The 22,850-nt window shown below is 42.1% G+C and overlaps 1 protein-coding gene across 7 annotated transcripts in view; it reads left to right on the top strand.

Annotated features, from left to right (window-relative positions):
* Nucleotides 1-22,850, top strand: part of Ppn (proteoglycan-like sulfated glycoprotein papilin) — a 189,038-nt gene that overhangs the window by 117,124 nt on the left and 49,064 nt on the right. For 6 of the 7 annotated variants that reach the window (XR_013082378.1, XR_013082379.1, XR_013082381.1 and 3 more), the window contains exon 2: nt 8,795-8,855. Coding sequence is in view for 1 of the 7 variants with exons in the window: in XM_076789086.1 (XP_076645201.1) it covers nt 8,795-8,855 (61 nt within the window). In the remaining 6 variants the exon portion in view is untranslated. Of the gene's footprint in view, nt 1-7,389; nt 7,485-8,794; nt 8,856-22,850 lie in introns of those variants that run through there. The other variant, XR_013082382.1, reaches the window with a different exon arrangement.

Here is a 22,850-nt window from a genome sequence, read left to right as displayed (position 1 = left end):
GGTTATCTCGCGAAACGGGTAGAAGGAAAAAATGCACGGTGCACCGATAAATCCATGTTTCTATAGATTTTAATGGCCGTGCCGTTGACAGGCGAAACTACACGGGTTAGATTAAAACCGAACTTTCCGAATGCTGTAGAAAAGCAATCTCTGGCGGCGAATCGATAGACCGGCAACGGAATTATTAATAACCGATAAACTTCGTTAAAACGTTATCGGATTGCCGTTATCCAGGGGCGCAGGCATGCACACACGCAGTTCGGCGGCCAGCTGCAGATCAGATAGCCGCGCGCGGCCACTTTCGCGTCGTCGGCATAGCGACCAGGAGTTTTTTCTTTTTTTTTGCAACTTTCGGTATTCCCGCGTATCGGCGCTACTAATGAGCCCCTTGTCCTGCGGGATGCAACCTCGCTTTTGCCTCGCGAAGAGAAGATCGCATCGCTCGACTCCGACTTTCGTTATCTGGATTCTCTATTCTATTCGGAGCAAGCCGTTTGCGGTCCAGACCTCGGTCTGGGACCTTTCGCGTTCGCGCGCGATTCTGCAAATCGAAATGCCGTCGCTTTGCCGCGAGAGTCTGCTGCGTTCACAAAAAGTTAGGCGAAAGACGGTTCCAAAAATTTTCCGTTGATTTGGCTAAAAATGTACAGGGTGGGGCATTTTAAACCGGTCACCTGAATAACTCGCTCGTTTTTGAAGATAGGAGAAAATGCATTAGACCAAACTTACTTGGTATCGGGGGCCTCATAATCTGGTATTACCAATTTTTCTGTAGGTGGACGCGCAAAGGACATATGAAGGTCAACTTCATTTTTCTTAAATGGAATGTCCCATTTTTTGTACCATAGATCGATAGAGTATCAAAATCTGAGTATAAAAGCGTTGACCTTCATATGTTCTAAACCTAATAGTTAACGAGATATTGTCCAAAGAAGAAAGAAAATTATTTCGATAATATCTCGTTAACTATTGGGTTTAGGACATATGAAGGTCAACGATTTTGTACTCAGATTTTGATACTCTACCGAGCTATGGTATAAAAAATGGGATATTCCATTTGAAAAAATGAAGTTGACCTTCATATGTCCTTTACGCGTCCACCTACAGAAAAATTGGTAATACCATATTACGAGTATCTATCTTCAAAAACAAGCGAGTTATTCAGGTGACCGGTTTAAAATGTTCCACCCTGTAGTTTAACCGCCCCTTTATCTGAGTATATTGAAATAAATTTGCAGAAATTGGCACAAGTGCGAGCAAAAATAATTTTAACCACAGTGATCTCTCTATATATGTCGCCAAGGCCTGTACGATAAACGTCGCGGAATTATCCCCACTACCGCGGGGTACATTCCGTAAAGGGCAAGACCCGTGTTGTGAACATATATCGAGAATTCACTGTAGTAGCTCTTCGATTAGCATAATTTGTCCGAGCTGATTTTCCACGATTCCAATTGCCCGTTTCTGAGCTAAACATTTCTGACGGATTAAGACGAATCGAACACGGAATATTTGCAAAACTGCGAGCAGAAAATTTCGAATTACCTATCCCGCGGATATTACACTTTGCACGCCTCGTTCTCGCGCAGAGATGGACTGAGAAATTGCAGAGCACGCTATGGTTCGTTACGTCGTTCGCGACGCTTCAGTTTTTATGGAACGCCTTGCCTCTTCTCTTCTCCTTTCGCTTCCGTGAAATTCTTTCGTAAACGGCGATACCCCGTTTCATATTAGCGGAGAGTACTCAATTTTCCGCAGGTCCTTTTATCCAACTATCTGCACGGCAGATTATTGAAAAATAATCGGAGAGCAGATAATACTTTAATACAGGACACTCGTCCAGCCATCCAGACATATTCACAATTTTGTTAAAAATGATTCAGGAATCTCTCACGTGTTTTAATTCTGAACGATTTTATGTAGAATCGTGCTGCATATCGCAGACGAAGAATGTTTTTAACAGCAAGCCAATCAACGCTGTGTACAATGACTACCATTGGATACAGCATGCTATAACAATTTCTGTATGATATTGAAATATCCCTGAATATATTGCAATAGGTTTTGTCGCTCTACTTCGTTCAGTTCTTTGGTAATAAATTTTTAAATATGTACAGTGCACTTCGCAAATGAGGGAGCTAGTCAATCTCATCTACAGAAATCACCATTGAATACAGCGTGTAGCAAAAATTTGTATACAATACTGAATCATACCCGGACATATTGCAAAAAGTATTTTGACTCTGCATCGTTTAGTTCTCCTGCAATAAATTCCTAAAGGTGACCTATTTGTCCATTTTCCATTTTTCCTAACACAATTTTCTGAATTCTCTGGTAAAACAATTAGTAGAATTGTAAATCTATAAGATACTAAGCTCCTGGGTTAAAAAAGGAACACTGTACCGAAACGAAACAAAACGAAATCGTGAAGATCGACGCGCTCCCATTGCAAAATCAATGAAATATTTATTGAACTGGCCGGTGGGAAGAGGAAGGGTTAAACTCGTCTAAAAGCTGGCGAAGTTGGCTGCATCGGAACGATCTCGTCCGCATTCCAGCACCTGCAGCACGCGACTTCGATCGCGACGATTCATTAGGAGCGAGCGTCATCGCCTGCAAGTGTTCCCAATAAATCAGCAGGGACGTGGGTAGAAAGCACGCGATTCTCCGTGGAACTGGTCGCGGTAGCATTGACCCAGACTTTGATCCTCTCGTGGACAGGCGGGACAAGTTTCACCGAGATAGAGAGAGAGAGAGAGAGAGAGAGACAAAGAGAGAACAGAGTCGTCCCGCAACTCGTTGCGTCAGCCAGGCCAGAGAGAAAGAGGAGTAACAGTTACACGTGTCTGTTACGTGTCCCTCTGTAATCGTTACGCGTGCGGGAAGCAAGCCGTTGTCTACACCTGACGAAAGTGAGTCTCTGTTCCCCCCCCCCCCTAACGGCCCTCTTTTTCCCCTTTTGCTTTCAGTTTGTCGCGTGCGCGCGACCAAACCGAGACAAGTCGTCGCGTGGCGGTCAATTTTCCGGAGTAAGAATTCAAACCTGTCTAGAAAGATTCGGCAATTTTTTCTCTAATATTCAAATTCTCGGTGGACGCATTCCCAAAAAAATTTTCCACAGTTTCTACAGACGTTCATTTCTGTCAATCTTCATGTTTGAGGGGAAGCGACGAACGGGGTGCAGCTAAGTAAGACATGAATTCGGATGGGCAAAATTTTTTGGGCAAATTGACCGGTGTACGGCGGGCAATCGAGCCCGTCGCAGCCCGATTTATGGTGAGACCGGTACAGCTCGCTCACGGTCGTTGTTCCCGGCTGTTGCAAGGGCGTCGATAAATTATTTCACAGACCCCCTTTCCGTCGCGGTTCCCCGGACGTTGCTCGCTATTTACACGCGACCGCGCCGACCGATAAATCTCCGAAGTGTTTCTGAAATTGTATGAATTAGGCGGCCGCTACTTTCGCGGCTGATTTATCGGGGAAAATTGTCGGGCCGGACCCGGCGCCCGAGAATTTCGCGGGGGCAAACGAGCCGTCGTGTTTGCCGAATTAATTTCTACACGCCTCGCGGAATAAATATGCCCTTGCCTCTGCAGGATGTTGAACCCTTCCGGGCCCCAAATCGTTTCCTTTTCTTTTTTTGGTGACCAAACTAATATTGAATCTGTCCGGTTTATTTCTAGGTTCTGTATACTTTTAAGCAAATATTTCAAACGAATTAGAACCTTCTGAGCTTTCTATTCGAAGTTTATTCGATTTACCTTAGCGAGAGATTTTTAATTGATTTAATGGATTTTGAAATGGGATATTGTTGACGTATTGTGACCGCTGAGTCTCTGAAGCCTTAGCTTTGCCAAGGGGTTGACGTTCCTTGAGAACACAAGAGGTTAAATTGTAGTATTGACGCTCACCAAGGATCGATACAGGTGTCTGTTCCTGGTCCATTGACATTTGATACTCTAAAGCTGCATCGACCGGTGCCGAATACTACTTCATAACTTCATGGCACTGTCTCCGTGGCTGGGAGACAAAGCTACGCGAGTCACGTTCTCCAGAAACTTGATTCTCGAGGAAGAAAATTGAAAACAATTGAAGAAACTCTGTTAGACACGAATGTGAGAATTGTGGAACTAAAACGAAGCGGAGAACGTTCCTTGCAGTTTGGTGCTAATTTTATCCTAGCATACTCGCGAATAAATGTATCAGTCCATTTTATACAACACAAAGTTATAAACTAGCCATTCCAGTAATTATTATAATTAGAAAACATTATTTATCATAAAGTGAAATATAAAATAAATTGTAAGAATTGACTTATTAAAAGTTTTTAAACAGTTTGTGAGAGTAATGGTCTCGAAGATTTTTCTACTGCTCACGATTTCACGTGTTACTAGTAGTAAGTAGAAAAGGTGAGCCATGCGCAGACACAGTAGTCGAACGGACTTATTAGGAGCACAGAAATAAAAGTGAGTTTGTTGGTTTGAAAAGACTGTAGTCTAATTACCGCCATCGACAAGTAATTTTAAACAATATTGTTGGCCGGAACACGACAGCCGAACACGTGTACAAGGTGGCATTAATTGGAATGCAGCCCCCAGGACTCTAATTGCGTCCGCGGAGTCTTCCTGATGTTTCTGTTTGCCTGCGGCAACCGGTTCCACCGAAACACAGCTGGCTTATCGTCACTCGCTCCTGGCGACTGGACATCTCGTGGGTGCGGTAATTGGTTCGTGGTAAATTATTTTAATTGGGTGGCGGACAAGGAATTGATTTCGAGCGGAACTTGACGCGTTCTCGGAACTTCACACGTAAGGTCCACGGCGAGCTTTACGAACAACAATTTAGAATTCAGATTCTAACGGAGTCAAAAAATATTTTAGAAAATTTTCTGAAACTTGAGAGAGGCTTGGAAATTGAAAAAATCAGATGAAAAATTATCCGTAAGGCGATAGAAATAGAAATAAAATCTTGAATCCGAAGAAGTATAGAACGTACAAAATCGTGTTCATCTAATTTAAAAACTCTTGTCTCATGGAATATTAAGAATATAATATTAGACGACGCGTTAAAATAATTTTGCACCCAGGGGAGATTGAAGCAATTAAAATTCGAATCTCCCAATTTAAAAATTCGAGTTTTATAGAATATTCAGAATATAGAATTAACATTCGCGTTTTAGAGAACATTAAAAGTATAGAGTTACGAGAACCGTTCAGATTTAATATCACGGTAAAATTAAAACTATAAAGATACGAATTTGCCAGTTTAATCATTTGCGTTAGCGACCGTGTCTCGCCAATAATTGGGACAAAGCTCCACCCCCCCCTTTGGACTAAAAGGGTAATACGACGGGAACGTTGCAGGGTACTTAAAGCCCTCATTATCTCGAGAATTAGTTCCTCCGACGGGAGAAGTAATTTGCGAGCTTTTTCGTCGATTCATTTCGCCGTGGGAGATTGTTGTTGTTCCGGCGGGGGGAGGGGGGGGGGCGGCCATTAGAGTCGCACGACGTTCCGCATCGTTCTCGGCCAATAACACCGGGCAGCCATTTTTCACGGTGAATATTATGTCCTGGGACCGATAGCAGCCGTTCGAATGTAGTCTGGAGAGCTCGAATCCTTGGTTCTCCCTCTCGGCTGGTTCCCGGGCAACGTTCCAAAAACCTCTGAATGACGCCCACTCGAAGAGAACTTACGCAACAACGCGCGCCGATGCAGCAGAAAAACACGTTCATTCACCATTCAACCGACGACCACCATTCAAGACACACGCTGCTTCGTTGCTTTTTCCTCGAGACCTCGAACATCCCATACAATCGATAATATCGATACAGGTGCCAAACGTCTCCGTCGAAACCACCCCTTAATTCACGCACCATTTTTCTTTCGCCCAAATGTTTCTCTCTTAAACCACAATGCGTATCAACTCCACTTTTCAAAAAATTGTCACCAGAATCATGTCTTAATATCGCCCTGTGGTACCTGGTTCTTTCCAGTTCGTCAATTCTGACTCTTAAAATATTGTCTTCGATTTTATTGATGACAATTGGCTAGTTTTGATCAGCTCTGTATTGAGAGCACTATCTTTTCTTTTTTGGTAATCCACTTCAGAGATTTTCTCAGTATTTTACGCATTCCCTAATACTCGTCGGAATCACTTTACAGAAATTCAAAGTAAAAATTAGACACACTTCAGAATTTTTAATCTTCTCGTTCGTGATGCATCTCGGTTACCACCCTCAACATTTTCCATTTTTTTTTTTTTAGCACTTTGACTACCGAAGCAGCGGCTATACAACTTTCAGAAAATTTAAGCAATTTATTAAACGAAATAGAAACTTTTTGCATTTTGTAGAGCGTAAAAAAGTTTCCCCGACTCGATAGAAATTAATTTTTTAGTCTAGACAGAGTGTCACCCACGTGTATGGTAGTTCAATGCGAAACTCTAAAAATTGGTGCATATTTTCGTGTCGTGAAGCTTTTTAAATGAAACATTATGAGAATAACGATTAGACTGCGGACTTTACGCATTTATGACAGAAATGGGCAAATACAAAACTGTAAAGGCATTAGAGTTAAATTTACTAGAAGAGAGAATACACTGTTTTTTAACTTCTGTTTCCAATTCCTGGTCACAATTGACCCGTACAATCTTTATTTTGCAGCCTATTGACAACTGCAATGCCAATAATCGTAAATTAAAAATTCACGAAAAGATATATAAACAAAGGGGATCCAGTGCATTGTTGTCGGAGGCCGGCGTACCTTGCAGTACGTGTCTTGCAATCTTGAAAATGGCGTATAGCACAGCACGGGTTGGCTAAACGCGGCTGCCAGAGTATTGCCATAATTGTTCGAAGCTGGGCAAGAGGGTCGACAGGTTATAAGCCGAAGAACCTGTCGTCTGTAACGAACCCGGCCGTAGGAGGTCCTCGTTAGAAGTGTTCGAGGTAACCAACCTCTCTCTCCCTCTTCCTCTCTCTCTCTCTCTCTCTCTCTCTCTCTCTCTCTCTCTCTCTCTCTCTCTCTCTCTCTCTCTCTCTCTCTCGCGTGGTTTGGGTCCCGGCAGCTTTACATATTCATGCCGGTCCAGATCTGGCTCGATGCATCGTGAAACGTTGCAGTCTGTTACCGGCGGACGTTCATAAGCTTAACCCCCCCCCCCCGGTCGCAGTCATAAAAGATGTTTCGTATCGCCGCGGGCTCGATGGCTATCAAAGCCTAAACTCGATCCCCCGAAGTTTCAATAGCGGCCGACTCTATCTCGAAGTTAGAACGGTGGCGGGCCTGCGATAACACGGGCTTATGGCATTCGTGGAATCTGGTTTCGTTTGGCTCTGTGCGGACGCCGTCGCTGACTGTCAACGTTGTCTATTTTATTGTTCGGCGCACGCGGGCGAAGGAAAATTATGTTCAACGGCGCTGGAACCGCAATTTTTGGGGGACTCTTTTGTGGCACTTTTTGCAGGACTCCTTACACTCAGTGTAAAAATAGAGTGTAATGAATTAAGAAAAAAATTGATCGATAAATTGAGTGGAATTCAATTATGATCGACGTATCTAGCTTCAGTGATGTGTAGACTGCGAATTTTTATACAAAATAACAGGAGACGAACAGAGATTTTTCTGTGCATTTAATAATTTTAACAAGCTGGAATTAATACGTTCAAGCTCTTACATTCTTTTAATTTGACTGTTGCTCCAAATTGCCCCTACTCATTTTTTCCATAAATGCGTAAAATCCGCAGTCTATTAATGTGTTTCGAATAGTTGGGGAATAGCGTAACTGTTCTTACAAAAATTTTATAGCAGTCTCAAAAATTCTATAATACGAATTTTTATACAAAATAACAGGAGACGAACAGACTTTCTTTGTGCATTTAATAATTTTAACAAGCTGGAATTAATACGTTGAAGCTCTTACATTCTTTTAATTTGACTGTTGCTCCAAATTGCCCCTACTCATTTTTACCATAAATGCGTGAAATCCGCAGTCTATTAATGTGTTTCGAATAGTTGGGGAATAGCGTAACTGTTCTTACAAAAATTTTATAGCAGTCTCAAAAATTCTATAATACGAATTTTTATACAAAATAACAGGAGACGAACAGACTTTCTTTGTGCATTTAATAATTTTAACAAGCTGGAATTAATACGTTGAAGCTCTTACATTCTTTTAATTTGACTGTTGCTCCAAATTGCCCCTACTCATTTTTACCATAAATGCGTGAAATCCGCAGTCTATTAATGTGTTTCGAATAGTTGGGGAATAGCGTAACTGTTCTTACAAAAATTTTATAGCAGTCTCAAAAATTCTATAATACGAATTTTTATACAAAATAACAGGAGACGAACAGACATTTTTCTGTGCATTTAATAATTTTAACGAGCTGGAACTAATGCGTTGAAGCTCTTGCATTCTTTTAATTTGACTGTTGCTCCAAATTGCCCCTACTCATTTTTACCATAAATGCGTGAAATCCGCAGTCTATTAATGTCTTTTGAATAGTTGGGAAATAGCGTAACTGTTCTTACAAACATTTTATAGCAGTCTCAAAAATTCTATGAGATCAAAGCAATTTATCGAGTGACTCTAAGAGCACTCTGTCACCTTTCTAGCATTTTGCAAATCCTAAGGCTGCACTGAATACACTAATGTAAAAATTCGTTCACAAACATGGACAAATATTACAAATTGTTGGTGGGACTCAAAGTGTTAAGCGAGTCTAAGAGTCCAGAACTCCAAAATTCTCACGATAAAGTGGACTCTAACGAGATGATCGTTTCTGTTGCAGGTCGTCGGTGCTTCTTATACTAATCATAGGACTCTCCGTTCGCGACACCTTTGCTAGACACGTGAGTATGAGCCCCGTATCGTTTCCCCGCCGAGGTCGAATATACACATATTTTCTCGGTGGTCTGGCGATGCTGACGATAATGTTGAAACAAGGGCTGCACATCGGAACACCTTCGGCTGCATTCCTTTCGGCTTTGCTGCACCGGCTCGACACGTTGGCTGGCTTGAGTTTCAAAGGGTTCGAGGCGATGCACCGATCGAACTATCTCTCAGAGCCGGGTTTTTTTGCAATGTTTATGAGAATATACAGCCGCTGAATTTATGCAGATACCGTGGTGGAACGAGCCTCGCCCATTAGCAGCTAATTCTTGGTTGAAAACCGTGGGTGATCTCAGGCGTGCTCTCGACGCTTAGGGTCCCTAAATGTCACCGCGAGAAGAACAAATGGTAGATTATTAGCTGGAAAAATTAATTCACATCGAGGACTAATCCGTGCGAGCTGCCTCGATACCACCGGTTTCTCTCGATACTCCGTTTTTAACCCGCCTGTCCGGTCCCATTAGCATAAACAATTTTTCGAGAGCTTCTCATTATCATAACTTCACCGTCATTGTCTCCTGAATTTTCTGTTACGTTCGCAACTAGGCTGTGGATTTTATGAATTTCTCGAGAAGATTGGTTTGGGTAAATTGAAAACGGTGAAAGGATTAAAAGAATTTAAGAACAGTATTTTGAATTCATTATCTTTGATCTTTGTGTAAGTGCAATCAAAATGAAGTGACAAAAATTAACAGACTCCACGCTCACCAGATAGAAGTAAATAATTTTAGTAAAGAGTATTTTCTTACATTGTTTGAGAAGAATTATTTTCAAGAAATACTGGAATACAAAATTTCACAGAATTTAGTACGATTTTTATTTATTTAAGATCCAGAAAGGTCACTACCACTGAAAATTAGATTTTATTTGTTTCCGCTTTCCTAAAATTCGCCTACGAAAGTTGAGAATTGCATAAACACCCGCAGTCCAATTATAGTAAACGCTTTCTCTGGTCTGTACAAAATCGAGGATTTTCGTGAATCGTTCTGCACAAGAACGCAGCGGAAACCGAGCGATTCCGAGCGTAAATAAAGTCCCAATCAATATCGGAATCGCATTAAAACACGAAAACAAACGATTCCGGATGAGAAAGCAACGACAGCAAGCCTGGGAACTAAAAAGGGGATGTGCAGAAGGCTAAAAACGAAAGGGGGAAGAAATGAAAGCCGCAGCGATCGCGTCGACTCATTGTCGCGCGAATTCGCGTACGAAACAAAATGAGAGCCGTCTCGTTTCGCTATAGAGAAAGAGAAAGAGAGAATTTCGCGGATGTATCCTGGCGAGACGAGAAAATAGAAGGTTGTGAAGAGTGTGGGACGAGGGACGGTCCACGGTAATCTCGTTGTGTGCTCACGCCTGCTGGTCTGCTCATTCCTTTCGTTGTTTTGTGTGTTCCTACACCTTGCGACCGTCTTACGCGAGAAATAACTCTGCAAGAAATAAGATCGTGTTTCCACCATTTCTGGACCGTTCTCGCTTTTCAATGATCCAGCCTTCGAACGGAAAAAGAAAATGACCGTTTCACAGTTCAATGTCGATCGACACGTTCACTGCCACGGCACTTTTCAGGATTCCGGTGTAAAAATCCAATTTAATTCAATCATCATCGCAAAAGACTGTTCTTCTTAAATAATTTATCATTTTATACGCGATTTCTTAACGCAAAAATATTATTAACCATATTATGGCAAGTAAAGAAACTATATGTTATTACGTAGTTGGCAGTCAACGCGTTAACGTTGTTGCATTGGCTTTGATGAAGATGTCAGCATTTGTAGGAAGTGTTCCATGGCAGTGACATACAGTGAATAAATTCTACTAATTTCGCTAGATTCTTGATTTACGAAGAAACTGCAGAATTGCTTTCATTAACCCTTTTAGTGCCGAGCGAAAAAGAGGTACCTATGCGAAGATAACCGGCCGAATTTCACGATTTTACTAGGGTTTGGAAAAAGGCTCATAAAAACCAAACGAAAAGCAATATCTACGTAATGAAAAAAGCAGTGTATTAAGGACGAAATAGAGAATAAAACAGTGACGCTAATTTTCCTATATTCATTGAAAATTACACAAATAACAAAGGTATAAGCGATCATGAAGCAAAGAAAAATTAAGTTCTCTCTTTCAAAACGTAATTGCACATACGAAAAGTCATCTTTTTATCATAACTTTTTATAGACCGTTTATTACAAAGTATATACTTTGCATTTCGTAACAAATTTGTAAGAAAATAAATAATATTGCACAACAAACATAAAGAATAGCTCCAAGGTACATGGCAGGCGCCGGACGGATTATCTCATCCGAAGGAAGTAATTGTTATAGGTACTATAACATATAGAATATAAGGGAAGGTTAAACCGAAAAACTATTTATTTTAATTCTCTCGTAATGAAATTAGACCATACATAACGTATTATAAATTTATTTTGAGATAGAGTTCTCTCGCAATGCGAATAGTAAAGCGCTACAAGGTGCGGGCCGATATATCGGCCTCCGGCACTAAAAGGGTTAAATTGTATAATCTCCGAATGCAATTGGATCTTTTTTTTATCGAACTTCTGAGCATTCATGTCATAAAATTGCGGGGAAAAAATGGCAGAAATGAAAAGCTGGTATCAACTTGTCCCGGTCCTCCGAACTTATTTTTAAGACTCGCTAGTAGGTATAGCGTTAATCTCCGAACATTCATCGTCTCGCATCATCGCCGTACTTACACGGATCATGCGAAACGAGGGCGCAGCTCCTTAACCAGTTTGCGGCGAAAAATTGTGTCGATTAAGCTATTCCTAAAATAACCGAGTTGCTCTCGCGCGGTCGTCGAACGGAATTCGGTGTTCCGTGAGATTGCGTGGCGAAGAGTTAATTAAATGGTTCGGGGAAGTGGATCTGTAGGTTTGTCCGGTGGGGTCAGCCGATGAACCGTGAACACCGGCCACGCCTTTCCCCTTAATAATTATTGTCGTGTTCGAGTCAGCGTCCCGGCTGTCTGGCCGCAAAACGGTGACGAACACGCCGAGCCGCGCCGCGCCGCGCCGCGCCGCGGAACCCGTGCAAATTGCGAAGTCGGGACGATTTCGAGATCGACGATAACACCGTTCGCCGAAGAGAGGAATGCAACTGACACGAGCCGGTGAATTATCGTGCACTTCATCGTGCACTTCGTTCCTTCCTCCGACCGGCCGGTTCGAGTTGTCACGACACACTTGCCGCGATTGTTCGCCGTGCCGCGCCGCGTCGCCTTTTGCAGCGCCGGGCTCTTTCGGCGACTATTCGCGCGGAATACGAAGAAACGAATGATAGATGTCTAGGTTGACAGACGGCCGCGCCATCCCGGCTGCTTTCACATCAACGCTCGTGTGAATAGCTAAGGAGATTGGCTTTTTCCCCGGCCTGCACCGCGAGGAACAGCTCCGGTGAATGCAGCTCTGCGTTTTTAGCGGTCCCCGGGAACCTTAGAAACGGCTACACGGTCATTCGGCGATGTTTTATTACTCGCTTTTCGTGCACCGTCGCGATTTGACAGGCTTTGTTCTGCCGGTTTGCGGTCTGACCGCTTGCTGCGGTACACGTACGATTCCAGAAGACGTCCACATTCCTTGCTCATTAACATTAATTCGCAGGAACTAAGGGGATTAGTTAGTTACGAAATATTTAACCCTTGGAGCTCGAGCGGCCACTCCGAGGCGCCGCTAAAAATTGATGTGACATCATTCGCAATATTTTTCACGTTATTAACTCTCCGTGGGACGGTTGATTTTCTTTCTTTCCAATACTTATTTTTTCCCATTGATGTTCTCAACATTTGACGTTTGAACAGTTATATACTAAAATAGGGCGTTCGATATGTATCCCAGAATTTTTTTAGATTTTTTAAAAAATATATAAGGTTGCAGACGGAGGGATTTTGTTCATATTTAATCGGTTGCTTAACCAACGTATTTAACAAATCATATAGCATGGAAACATTCTATTATAGGAAAAAATGTTTCGTTTTTTTTGGGACTGCAAAGGGTCAAAAATATTCTTAATATTGCTGTATAAAGTACATTAACAGAATTATTGCTCCTGGTGTAGGTCTTCAAAATTGATACTGACTACCAAACAAAAATTATCTTCACCTGGACAATCAGGTTAACTGGACACTTCGTTGAATAAAAATGTGAAATCGATGAACAACAGAACAATGTTTGTACGAATTCTTCCTGTAATGTGGAATAAATCTCACGAGGATATTTTAATAAAACCACGTTGACAGTAATTGATTCAAATTGTAGTTTAAAGAAAACGTCAGAGATGAAGAGTTACGGGCTTTCATCGTACACTATTGCCCAGATTACAAAAAGTGATTTGCAACTTCTGCATCCGAGCAATCCTGAGACTCCTGCAACAATGTTCTCCGAAGTTCTTTCTAAAAGCTTCTTCCTTGTCCACTGTCGGAATAAAGAAGTATTTAATGAAAAAGTACGAAACGCGTCGAAAGGACTTCGCGTTGAAACTGAAACGTCTCCCCTGAATGCGAGAAGCCTTTCTTAAATTAATTATATGACTGAATATAATCCTTTCAGTTGCATAAACTATTCAAAGAATCTCTTCTTACGTATCCCATATCGTGTAGCACAGAGACTGTGATAAGTCCATATAAGGATGAAATGAAATTTAGTTAATTAATTAATCGAATGCCGGCCAATGTCAAACTCTAATTCTGAAGTTAATTACTAGACTGCAAAATTTATACGCAAGATCAATAATTTTCTAAACCACCACAAGAAACAGGAGCTAAATAAAAATTTATTGTTATAAATCATTCGTTTTTATAATGTAGTAGAAGCCGTAAATGATTAATCTTATTACATCATGAAAAATGTAACGATAGAAAAGAATATATAATGCACCAACAGAAAATGAATTCAATTTATCGGATATAACATTATTAGGTACAACAACATTCTGAAACTGTTCTGAACACAGTGTAAAATCACGTTCAAAGTTCTCTGGAGTTTTCACGAGTGCAGAGAGCCCACAGTCTGCTACGTACACAATTCCAATTTTATTAATTACATCGATACAGAAGCGGGGACTAGAGAAAGGAAGAATTCTTAAGCAGATCAGATCTATCACCCTCGGCCCATAAGCCATCGTAAGTTTCTTCGGACTGGTGGCAAACTTTCCTACGGAGCCCCCGGTAATTGAACTTCGATCCCCTTTCCATTAATTAACGAAGAATCGCTATTGGAATTTTAATCGCGACAGCCGTCCACGGGTTTCAAAGCGAAATAACAAAAGATCCGAAACGATCCCACGCGACTCCTCCCTCATCATTTTCTCGAACTCATCGATTACTCGCGTGCACGCATTCTCTCCGGCGTGGTTGCAGCAGAATGCATTCGGACTGCAGCGACGGTTTTTGTTGCGCCCGCTATTCTCGGCCACCGGTGTAACACGAATTCACGGCGAACATGATTAACGATCAACATTTTGCCAGCCGGGGAAGTTATCGTATCGCCGAGATACTGCCACTAAAAACTGCTCGCGGTTATCTGACCGCTAATGCCGCGATTATTCGACCACCGGTTTCATTGAATCGTGACGCAAGTGGTCGAACGATCCTGCAGAGGATGGATACGTTTCGCGATTAAATCGGTTTCATCGTGTTTCACGCACGGATGTCAAACTTTCCACACAAAGAACACTCGTATGCGGCTCGCTGCTCCGATGTTATAAACAATATTCTCTTGTGCGTTCTTCGTGTCCAATGACTTCTAAGTGCGTTCCTTGTTTCTTCAAGTCCCTCGATCATTCTACTTTCGTCCATCGAATAAATGTATTTTTTAACTAGAATTTCGTACAAATTGTTCAACAACACGGAACGAATTTCTCAAAAAAATTGTTTCAAGACAATTATTTTAAAAGATTCGTCAAGGGAAATGTTTCAGCAGCTTCTTTCGGAAAACCATGTCGAAGAATTCTTTAAGAAAATTATCTTTAAGAAATTCTGTAGGGAAATTGCGATAGAAAATTGTTGTTACTTTAATGCGGAAACAGTGGCAAAGCTGACAAATTGTTAATACAATCGGAGATGTTACGGACACTCGAAAACAAATTCTTCGAAGCGTAACTTTAGCCGCGGTTCAAGTGAAGGATCATCGGGGATCGAAGCTCGAGCTTGGATCTTGACAGCAAGGATCCAGGGGCGGATCGGGCTTCCCGTTCCTCTTTCCATGATCGATCCAGCAGTCGATTAGCCGTGGCATTGGCTCCGGCGCGTTGCATGTCTGCCGTAGTGAGATATGAAACGTAACCTGTTAACAGTGAAACATAATCCAATATCCTGGGGGCAACGATCCGCAGGAGATGCTTTCTGCGCCCGATCGAATAACTCTGCCTCGAGCTCTGCCGCGCCGCTTCCCCAAGCCTGAGATTAACATAATCTCGATGACAGTGAATTAAACTGGTCGATCGTGTACCACCTACCTGTCGGACTCGTTCGTTCGCGCGTCGATAGAACGGGTGCCGGTGCTAATCGTGTCAGAAACCTCTCCCCGTGACCGTGATTCATAAGTGGACTCTCCATTCCACCGAACCCTACGTTTTCTCAAGGACGTGATTAAAAGGGCCGAATTTTCAAGTGCGCGGTAATCTATTACCGACGAAATCAATTTTCGAGTCCACCCAATTTTTCTACGTGTTAAAAGGGTATAATTACTTTCAGATTGAAACAAATGATTCGATTTGTAGTGAGGATCTAGATCGATTAGTCTATCAGACGAGTCGCAAAAGAAATTTTTACTCGGGATCCTGGAAAAAATACTGAAGTTTGTTTTCTTATAAGTTGCAATCTGGAGGTCCTTCTAACAAGACCATAGTATCAAATTCGAGTTTAAAAATTAATAGCTACTTTAAAATTGGACCAGGCGACTAGATTTTTTGTGGAGATCTGGACCAATTAGTCTGTCAGTCGATTCGCAAAAGAAATTTTGACTCGGGATCCTGGAAAAAATACTAAAATTTGATTTCTCACAAGTTGCAATCAGGAGGTCCTCCTAACAAGACCATAGTATCAAATCCGAGTTTAAAAATTAATAGCTACTTTAAAATTGGACCAGGCGACTAGATTTTTAGTGAGGAGCTAGACCAATTACTCCCTCAGACGACCCGCAAAAGAAATTATGACTCGGGATCCTGGAAAAAATACTAAAATTTGTTTTCTCACTAGTTGCAATCAGGAGGTCCTTCTAACAAGATCATAGTATCAAATCCGAGTTTAAAAATTAGTAGCTACTTTAAAATTGGACCAGGCGACTAGATTTTTTGTGAGGATCTAGACCAATTAGTCTATCAGATGACCAGCAAAAGAAATTTTGACTCGTGATCCTGGAAAAAATACTAAAATTTGTTTTCTCACAAGTTGCAATCAGGAGGTCCTCCTAACAAGATCCTAGTGTCAAGTCCAAGTTTAAAAATTAATAATTACTGTAAAATTGAACCAAACGACTTGATTTTTCGTGAGGATCTAGACCAATTAGTCCCTCAGACGATCCGCAAAAGAAATTATGACTCGGGATCCTGGAAAAAATACTAAAATTTGTTTTCTCACTAGTTGCAATCAGGAGGTCCTTCTAACAAGATCATAGTATCAAATCCGAGTTTAAAAATTAGTAGCTACTTTAAAATTGGACCAGGCGACTAGATTTTTTGTGAGGATCTAGACCAATTAGTCTATCAGATGACCAGCAAAAGAAATTTTGACTCGTGATCCTGGAAAAAATACTAAAATTTGTTTTCTCACAAGTTGCAATCAGGAGGTCCTCCTAACAAGATCCTAGTGTCAAGTCCAAGTTTAAAAATTAATAATTACTGTAAAATTGAACCAAACGACTTGATTTTTCGTGAGGATCTAGACCAATCAGTCCCTCAGACGACCCGCAAAAGAAATTTTGACTCGGGGTGCTGGAAAAAATACTAAAATTTGTTTTCTCACAAGTTGCAATCAGGAGGTCCTTCTAACAAGACCATAGTATCAAATCCGAGTTTAAAAATTAATAGCTACTTTAAAATTGAACCAAACGATTTGATTCTTTGTGAGGAGCTGGATGAACCAGCCTACTAGACGACAAGTAAAAGAAATTTTGAGTCAGTATCCTAGAAAACATGCTTCTAACAGGCTGACAGCGTCGAGAAGTTCCAAGTTCCGCGAAACTGCGAAAGATTTAGGGCAACGGAGGCTGAAAAAAGGATCTCGAGACGGTTCCAGCGAGTTGAAAGGTTCCCGATCGACGCTCAATTTCCGACAGTTTCGAGGATCATTAGCATTTGGCCGGTGTCTGAACTCGAACGAGGAGGAGCGACAGACGACGAGGAGCCGAGGGCTAGCGAGATTGGCGCGAGCATTTCCAAGATTTCTTCGCCTCGCTAACGGCCACTTAACTCAGATTAGCCACGCGGGCTGGTAGGAGGATCGTTGATGATGGTAAAAAGCCGCAATAAGTCAGAACTCTCCCCCGTCCTCCTCTTTTTCCCCGTGAACCCTCGACCCTTTCGCTTCTTCAGCCCGTCTGGCCTGATAATCTCATTGCCGATGCCGAGATATCTCCGGTCTCGGGCCGTGGTTCGCCGTGCTGTGCCCTGTCGCGAAAAAGCGAACAAAATTCTCGCCGGATTTGTAAACCTAATTTCCCGGCGTCGTGTTCGTGTAAAGAGTGGGAATATCGCCTCGGAACCGTGGCAGTCCCGTGACAGACGCGGAACCGATACGATTTCGGGATTCGAAACGGCAGGCGGCTGTTTCATACGTATCCCTAGGTGTCCCGGGGCTGTCACCTGTGCTCCAAAAGGAATATCCCTCTCGCCGGCTGTCGTAACCGGGGATTGTTGCGGAAATAAAACCAGCCCCGGGCTCCAACGACTCGACTGGAAATAATTATGTCGATTTTTCTGCCGACTCCGTTTTTATTAGCCGCGGAGAAACCAAATAGGGATTCCACGGCTCTGACAACCACGAAATGTTCGCTCTTTCTCGCCTGGAATACTTTTAAAGTATCATTCGAGATTGGTAACGACGGAGTAACATCTTTTCGGAAAATTTAAGAATCATCATTTACCAGAAAATACACACGAATGTTCGTGTTAAAATATTTTATTCTTGTTTAAATTGTAAACAGAGTGAGACTTCTGAAGTTTTAGCTGAAAATCGCACATCTTTACACGCGTACAACTTCTGACCTAGTGATCGCCTAGGATTGAGACATAGATTTTCGGTATTTTCTCGCCGAAATCTACAGGATTACACGAAAAAAATAGTTGAAAATTTCGGGTTTCCCGAGGCGAAGTTAAGCCTAATAGCAGTACAGTGGTATTCTATTAACACTAGGTTTACGGGACCCGTCAAAATGACGGATTCTAATATTTTTAATTCACGAATATTGAGATTGCAAACATGGATCCGCGAGGAATTATTTAGCAAATTGATTTCTCCACTTATATATTATTTAAAAAATGGTTACATTGATAGATATATTCGTGTTATTTTTATAAGGAAATGTAAAATAGTCATTTCTAGTGCTCCGTAAACCTAGTGTTAAAAAAAATTCTAATGAAGCCTCCTATCGCAATATGTAAATCGAAACGTTCATTTTCGAGGGCTAGATACCAGAGAAAATGTAAAAATCCGTCTAAAAGAAGGCGATAAAATATTTGCATCATACACAAACTGTTCATTCACAAATTATTTGTAACATTCACAAGTTGCGACCCTGTTTGACACGGCATCGCTTCGAACAGGAAAGTTGTCTCTCAATAAGCGGGAAACTGTTTCGCGGGTGTTGCAGACACAAGGCTAATCTTATCGGCAGCATGTGCCGGCAAAGGTGCGGACGTTGCACTGCCCCCGGCGCGTAACCGTTTCGTATTAGCATAAATTAGTCGGCGGCTAGTCGGCTGTCGTAAACCTAACCAATTGTAAAGTCCGTCGGCTTTGATGCCGGGGATGGCTCGAACAGCTCGTGGTCTCTAATGGAGCCCGGCTTGAATACCAACCGGCACGTTGCCGAGGTTAAACGCATTCTTTCACATAATTCGCGTAATTGTGCCGCGCGGCATTCGCGCGACTCCCTAAATGCACATTCAGAGTCAAATACCCCCCCCCCCCCACCCCGGGCCCACGATTTTCGGGAAATTGGACGGGGGGAACAATTAATAGCGGCGCGAACGGTGCCAAAAATTCTTCTCCGTCTTAATTAAAACGTCACGCGGCAAAAACCACGTTATTAATCGCGCAGTTGGCCGCAGTTTTATTCCGCCTTTTTAGGCTGGCAAGAGACTGTTTCTGAAAGCTCACTGTTCTCCCCGCACTATTTAGGAGATTGATCATTTGCTTAGGTCGATGGGGATGTCATCGACACTTCCGTTTTCCCGACTTTTCCGGGATTTTCTTTTCATTTTCCATTGGCCCGTGTAAGATTTATTTTACGCTGCTGGTATTTGGTGTGATCATTATAATCCTTCGTTGCAATATTTAGTTCGAGGTTTTCGGGGCGTGGAGTCTTTGTTTTGTGCTATTTTTGTGAAATATGAAAGTAGTGCTCTGGACAGCGGATTTTATGAGAAAAACGAGTAGCTGTGATTTAAAAATGGGAACACATTGTTGCCTTCAGCCTACTAAATATATTAAAACAGAAAAGAAATTTCTGTTTCACTCCGCTTCGTCGTGCCAATTTATTTCTTTTTCGAGAATTGCAATTTTAGTTCGTCACTGATACCTCCGTCCTAATTATTTTCCTTTACATATAAAATGTTGCGCCATTTTAGCATCAATTGAATAGTGTCCCTTCCAAGGGTTAAAGGGTTCAATTGACAGACAGGGGAATCATGGCAGTTCCACTATGTCGGAACAGCGAAGGAAAGGGTCGTCGTAAAGAAAAATTGAATTCCTGAGAAGCGGGGTTCGCGGGTGTCGCGCATTCAATTTCATAGAAACGCATCCTCATCTGTCTCATCGCAAAACAAAGAAAAATGGGAAAGGGTCCAAATTTTTCCGTTAGCCGTCGCAAAAATAACGATGCTTAAAGCCGTCTAAACATAATCGATCGGGGAGTTCGTTCTAAAGTCCACGACAGTGTAAAATGAGTAAAAAATTCAATCGGTCCCAAGAAACACAAAAAGGTAAAATTCGAGTTTCCGAAAATTGTTTGAGCAATAATGAGATTTGCTATTAAATCGTCTAACGCGCGAGCGATTAAAATTCCCTCGACCACATGGTCGCACATGTGGATCGCGCGTGAACGAACTCGTCACAACAACCCTAGCTGAGAGTCGATTTTTCTCGGTTCGGTCGAAGCCGAGGCTGCCTCACGCGAGGCAGTCTTAGAAAAACAGGGAAACGAGATTCTAACATGAACGGGTCTCACCTAGCATCGCTCCGAAGCGTTTTAATCTGTCGTTTCCCGGGCGGGCCTCTCTCCGAGGGCTGTTTTGCGGGAAGCGAGTCTTGTCTCGAGGTTTTATAGTCACCCACGTCGGCGGACGCGCCATTATTATCGTCGTATATTCTCACAATACGGTCCACGCGACACCGCAGATGCTCCGGGTGGAAAGAAAAGCCCGCTGGCTCGCGCGTCGCACGGAAACGCGAGTATCCCAGGCCCATCTGTTCTCTGCTTAACCCCCTCTTTCCTTCTCTTTCTCTCTCTCTCTCGTTTGCATACGCTGGAGAAAAGTGCACGGGTACAGCTGTAACCGAGTCGAAACTTATTTACAGCCTGGAGACTCCGCTATTTTTTCGGCAGCTCCCTGCAGTGGGGCTTCTCGCAGAAAACCGTAAGAGTAGCTTCTTCCTTCTTGCCCCCTCCGAAGCGATGCACCGCGACAGATGAGACCGTGTTTCTATGAAATTGAACGCGCGACACACGCGAAACCCGCTTCCGAGGAATACTGCGGCGCAATGCAAGCCGATTCGTGAAAACCAGTCTTGTTATATTTAACAAATATACCGCGGATCTCCGTACAAAATAAACACTTTCTGCGGTAAGAGCCGAGACTCCGTAATTCACGATAAGGTAGAGTGACTGCATTACCGACAAAATCAACTTTTCGTCCTTTTATGAGAATATTTCGAAAGAATAGCGCGCGCTGGCCATGAGCAGACGAGATTATGCAAATATTTGGTAATGTAAGCGTTAAAAGTAGGCCAAAAATTTTGACGACGTGCATGCCGCGCAGCATTTTTATACCACTGGATGAGTTTTCTGGATGAAATCGAGAGTAGAGCGCGCTTGAAAATATCTTCAGCTACAAATTGAGCTATATTTTGATTCTCTACGAAATGAAGCCAAAAACTTGAAGCATGTTTCTGGCGTCAGTACTCATGATAATACAGAGCAAAAAATGTGTCAAGTTTAGTCACAGATTTGAGACCCGTCGGATCAAGACCGAGACGATCTGTGTCTGAAAACTGTGAACGGTAATTATATAGCAATTACCGATCTGCTGACTCTGAAAAAGTCACGTGACCACCCTTGGCCCTTAACTGCACGAGATAGGAGCCAGGTATACATTTACTTCTTTCCCGAATAATTGAAACACATACCAAATATTAATTCGCTATTCTTCAATTATTTCAATCTTTCTTCTGTATCGAATTGCACCAACACATTTTTTGTTATAAATGCATAAAATCCGCAATATATTAATAACTAGACTGCTGCGTCCATTACCAATTAAGCGACTTCAACTGATATGTATCTATTGCGTTACCTTCACATTAGTATAAGGTTATTATTGTAATATTATGTATGTAATATAGACTGCAGAATAACCTCTCATCGGAGGTTACAACTGTACAATAAAAAAAAAACTAGACTGCTGATCTTCATGCGACATAAAAATTGTTCGCATTCGTTGCAAGGCGTAGAAGCCAAGTAGAAATTGATCTCTGTCTTAAAAAATCCGCTGAAAATAACATATTTGGTGTTCGAAATCTTTATTGGACCCGATGTTATGGTACAAGGGGTTAACATGCTCCCTGGTGACAAAAAAAAAAGAAATTCTTCGAGCGATTCCACGAAGTCGTGCACGGGGTGACAAGTCGCACGAGAGAAGAGGGATGAGTCATTCAGCAAGTTGCCGACGGTTCATCTCGCTTTCGGAGCTATAAAGGGATCATCCGAAAAAGAAATTAGGTCTCCGACGAATTCTCACAGCAATACAGAGTCTCGCGATCGCGACCGGCCCGCGATAAATCAAGTAATTAAACGGCGCGTCTTAAGCGGTGACTAACCGTCGGCGTGTAAACCATAAACCAAGGCAGCTGTGCAACACGGTTTACATCATCGTGCGTAACACGCGCGTCAAACGATCGACGCTGTTCTGCGACAGGGATTAGTTGCGAAACGCGATTCCACGTGGCTGGAGCCGTTGGAATTTCATCGACCGAGTTTTCCCGTTAATTCACGAACAACTGGACCCGCTTTCACCTAATTTTGCGAGCAGTCTTCATGAATTACCCTCAGTTCCTAGTAGTAACACCATTACAAATCACGACGCGCAGACAATTGATTTTCAACACTGGACTGCGGATTTTTGTGCAAAATGAAAATCGTCTGCATTAATTCCGTGGATACAGGAGCTACGAAATTCATGTCTTTTCTTAATCATTTTAATCAGTTGAGCAAGTTTAAATTATTTAAATGCTTTCATGGATCTATTTAATTTTCTATTTATCATGCACAGATCCCCTATGCGCAGATTTCCTATTTTATTAACCGATTTTGGACGGTAGAAATCAGTCGGAAATTTTGTTTATTTGCTAGCGATTTTAGTGTGTCGAATGGTGAAGAATTGATTACAGTTATTCGTAGAAATAATGTACAGGCAAGGAATATCGTAATAATGTCTCAAAAATGAAAATGTGAACGCTGTTTTATAAGTCTCCGAATGAAACCAGCCCTTCTAATTAAGAA

This window comes from Halictus rubicundus, chromosome 6 (assembly GCF_050948215.1).
Source record: "Halictus rubicundus isolate RS-2024b chromosome 6, iyHalRubi1_principal, whole genome shotgun sequence".
NCBI lineage: Eukaryota > Metazoa > Arthropoda > Insecta > Hymenoptera > Halictidae > Halictus > Halictus rubicundus.
Note: the sequence above shows the minus strand (reverse complement) of the source record. Positions and strands in the feature narration are given on the sequence as shown.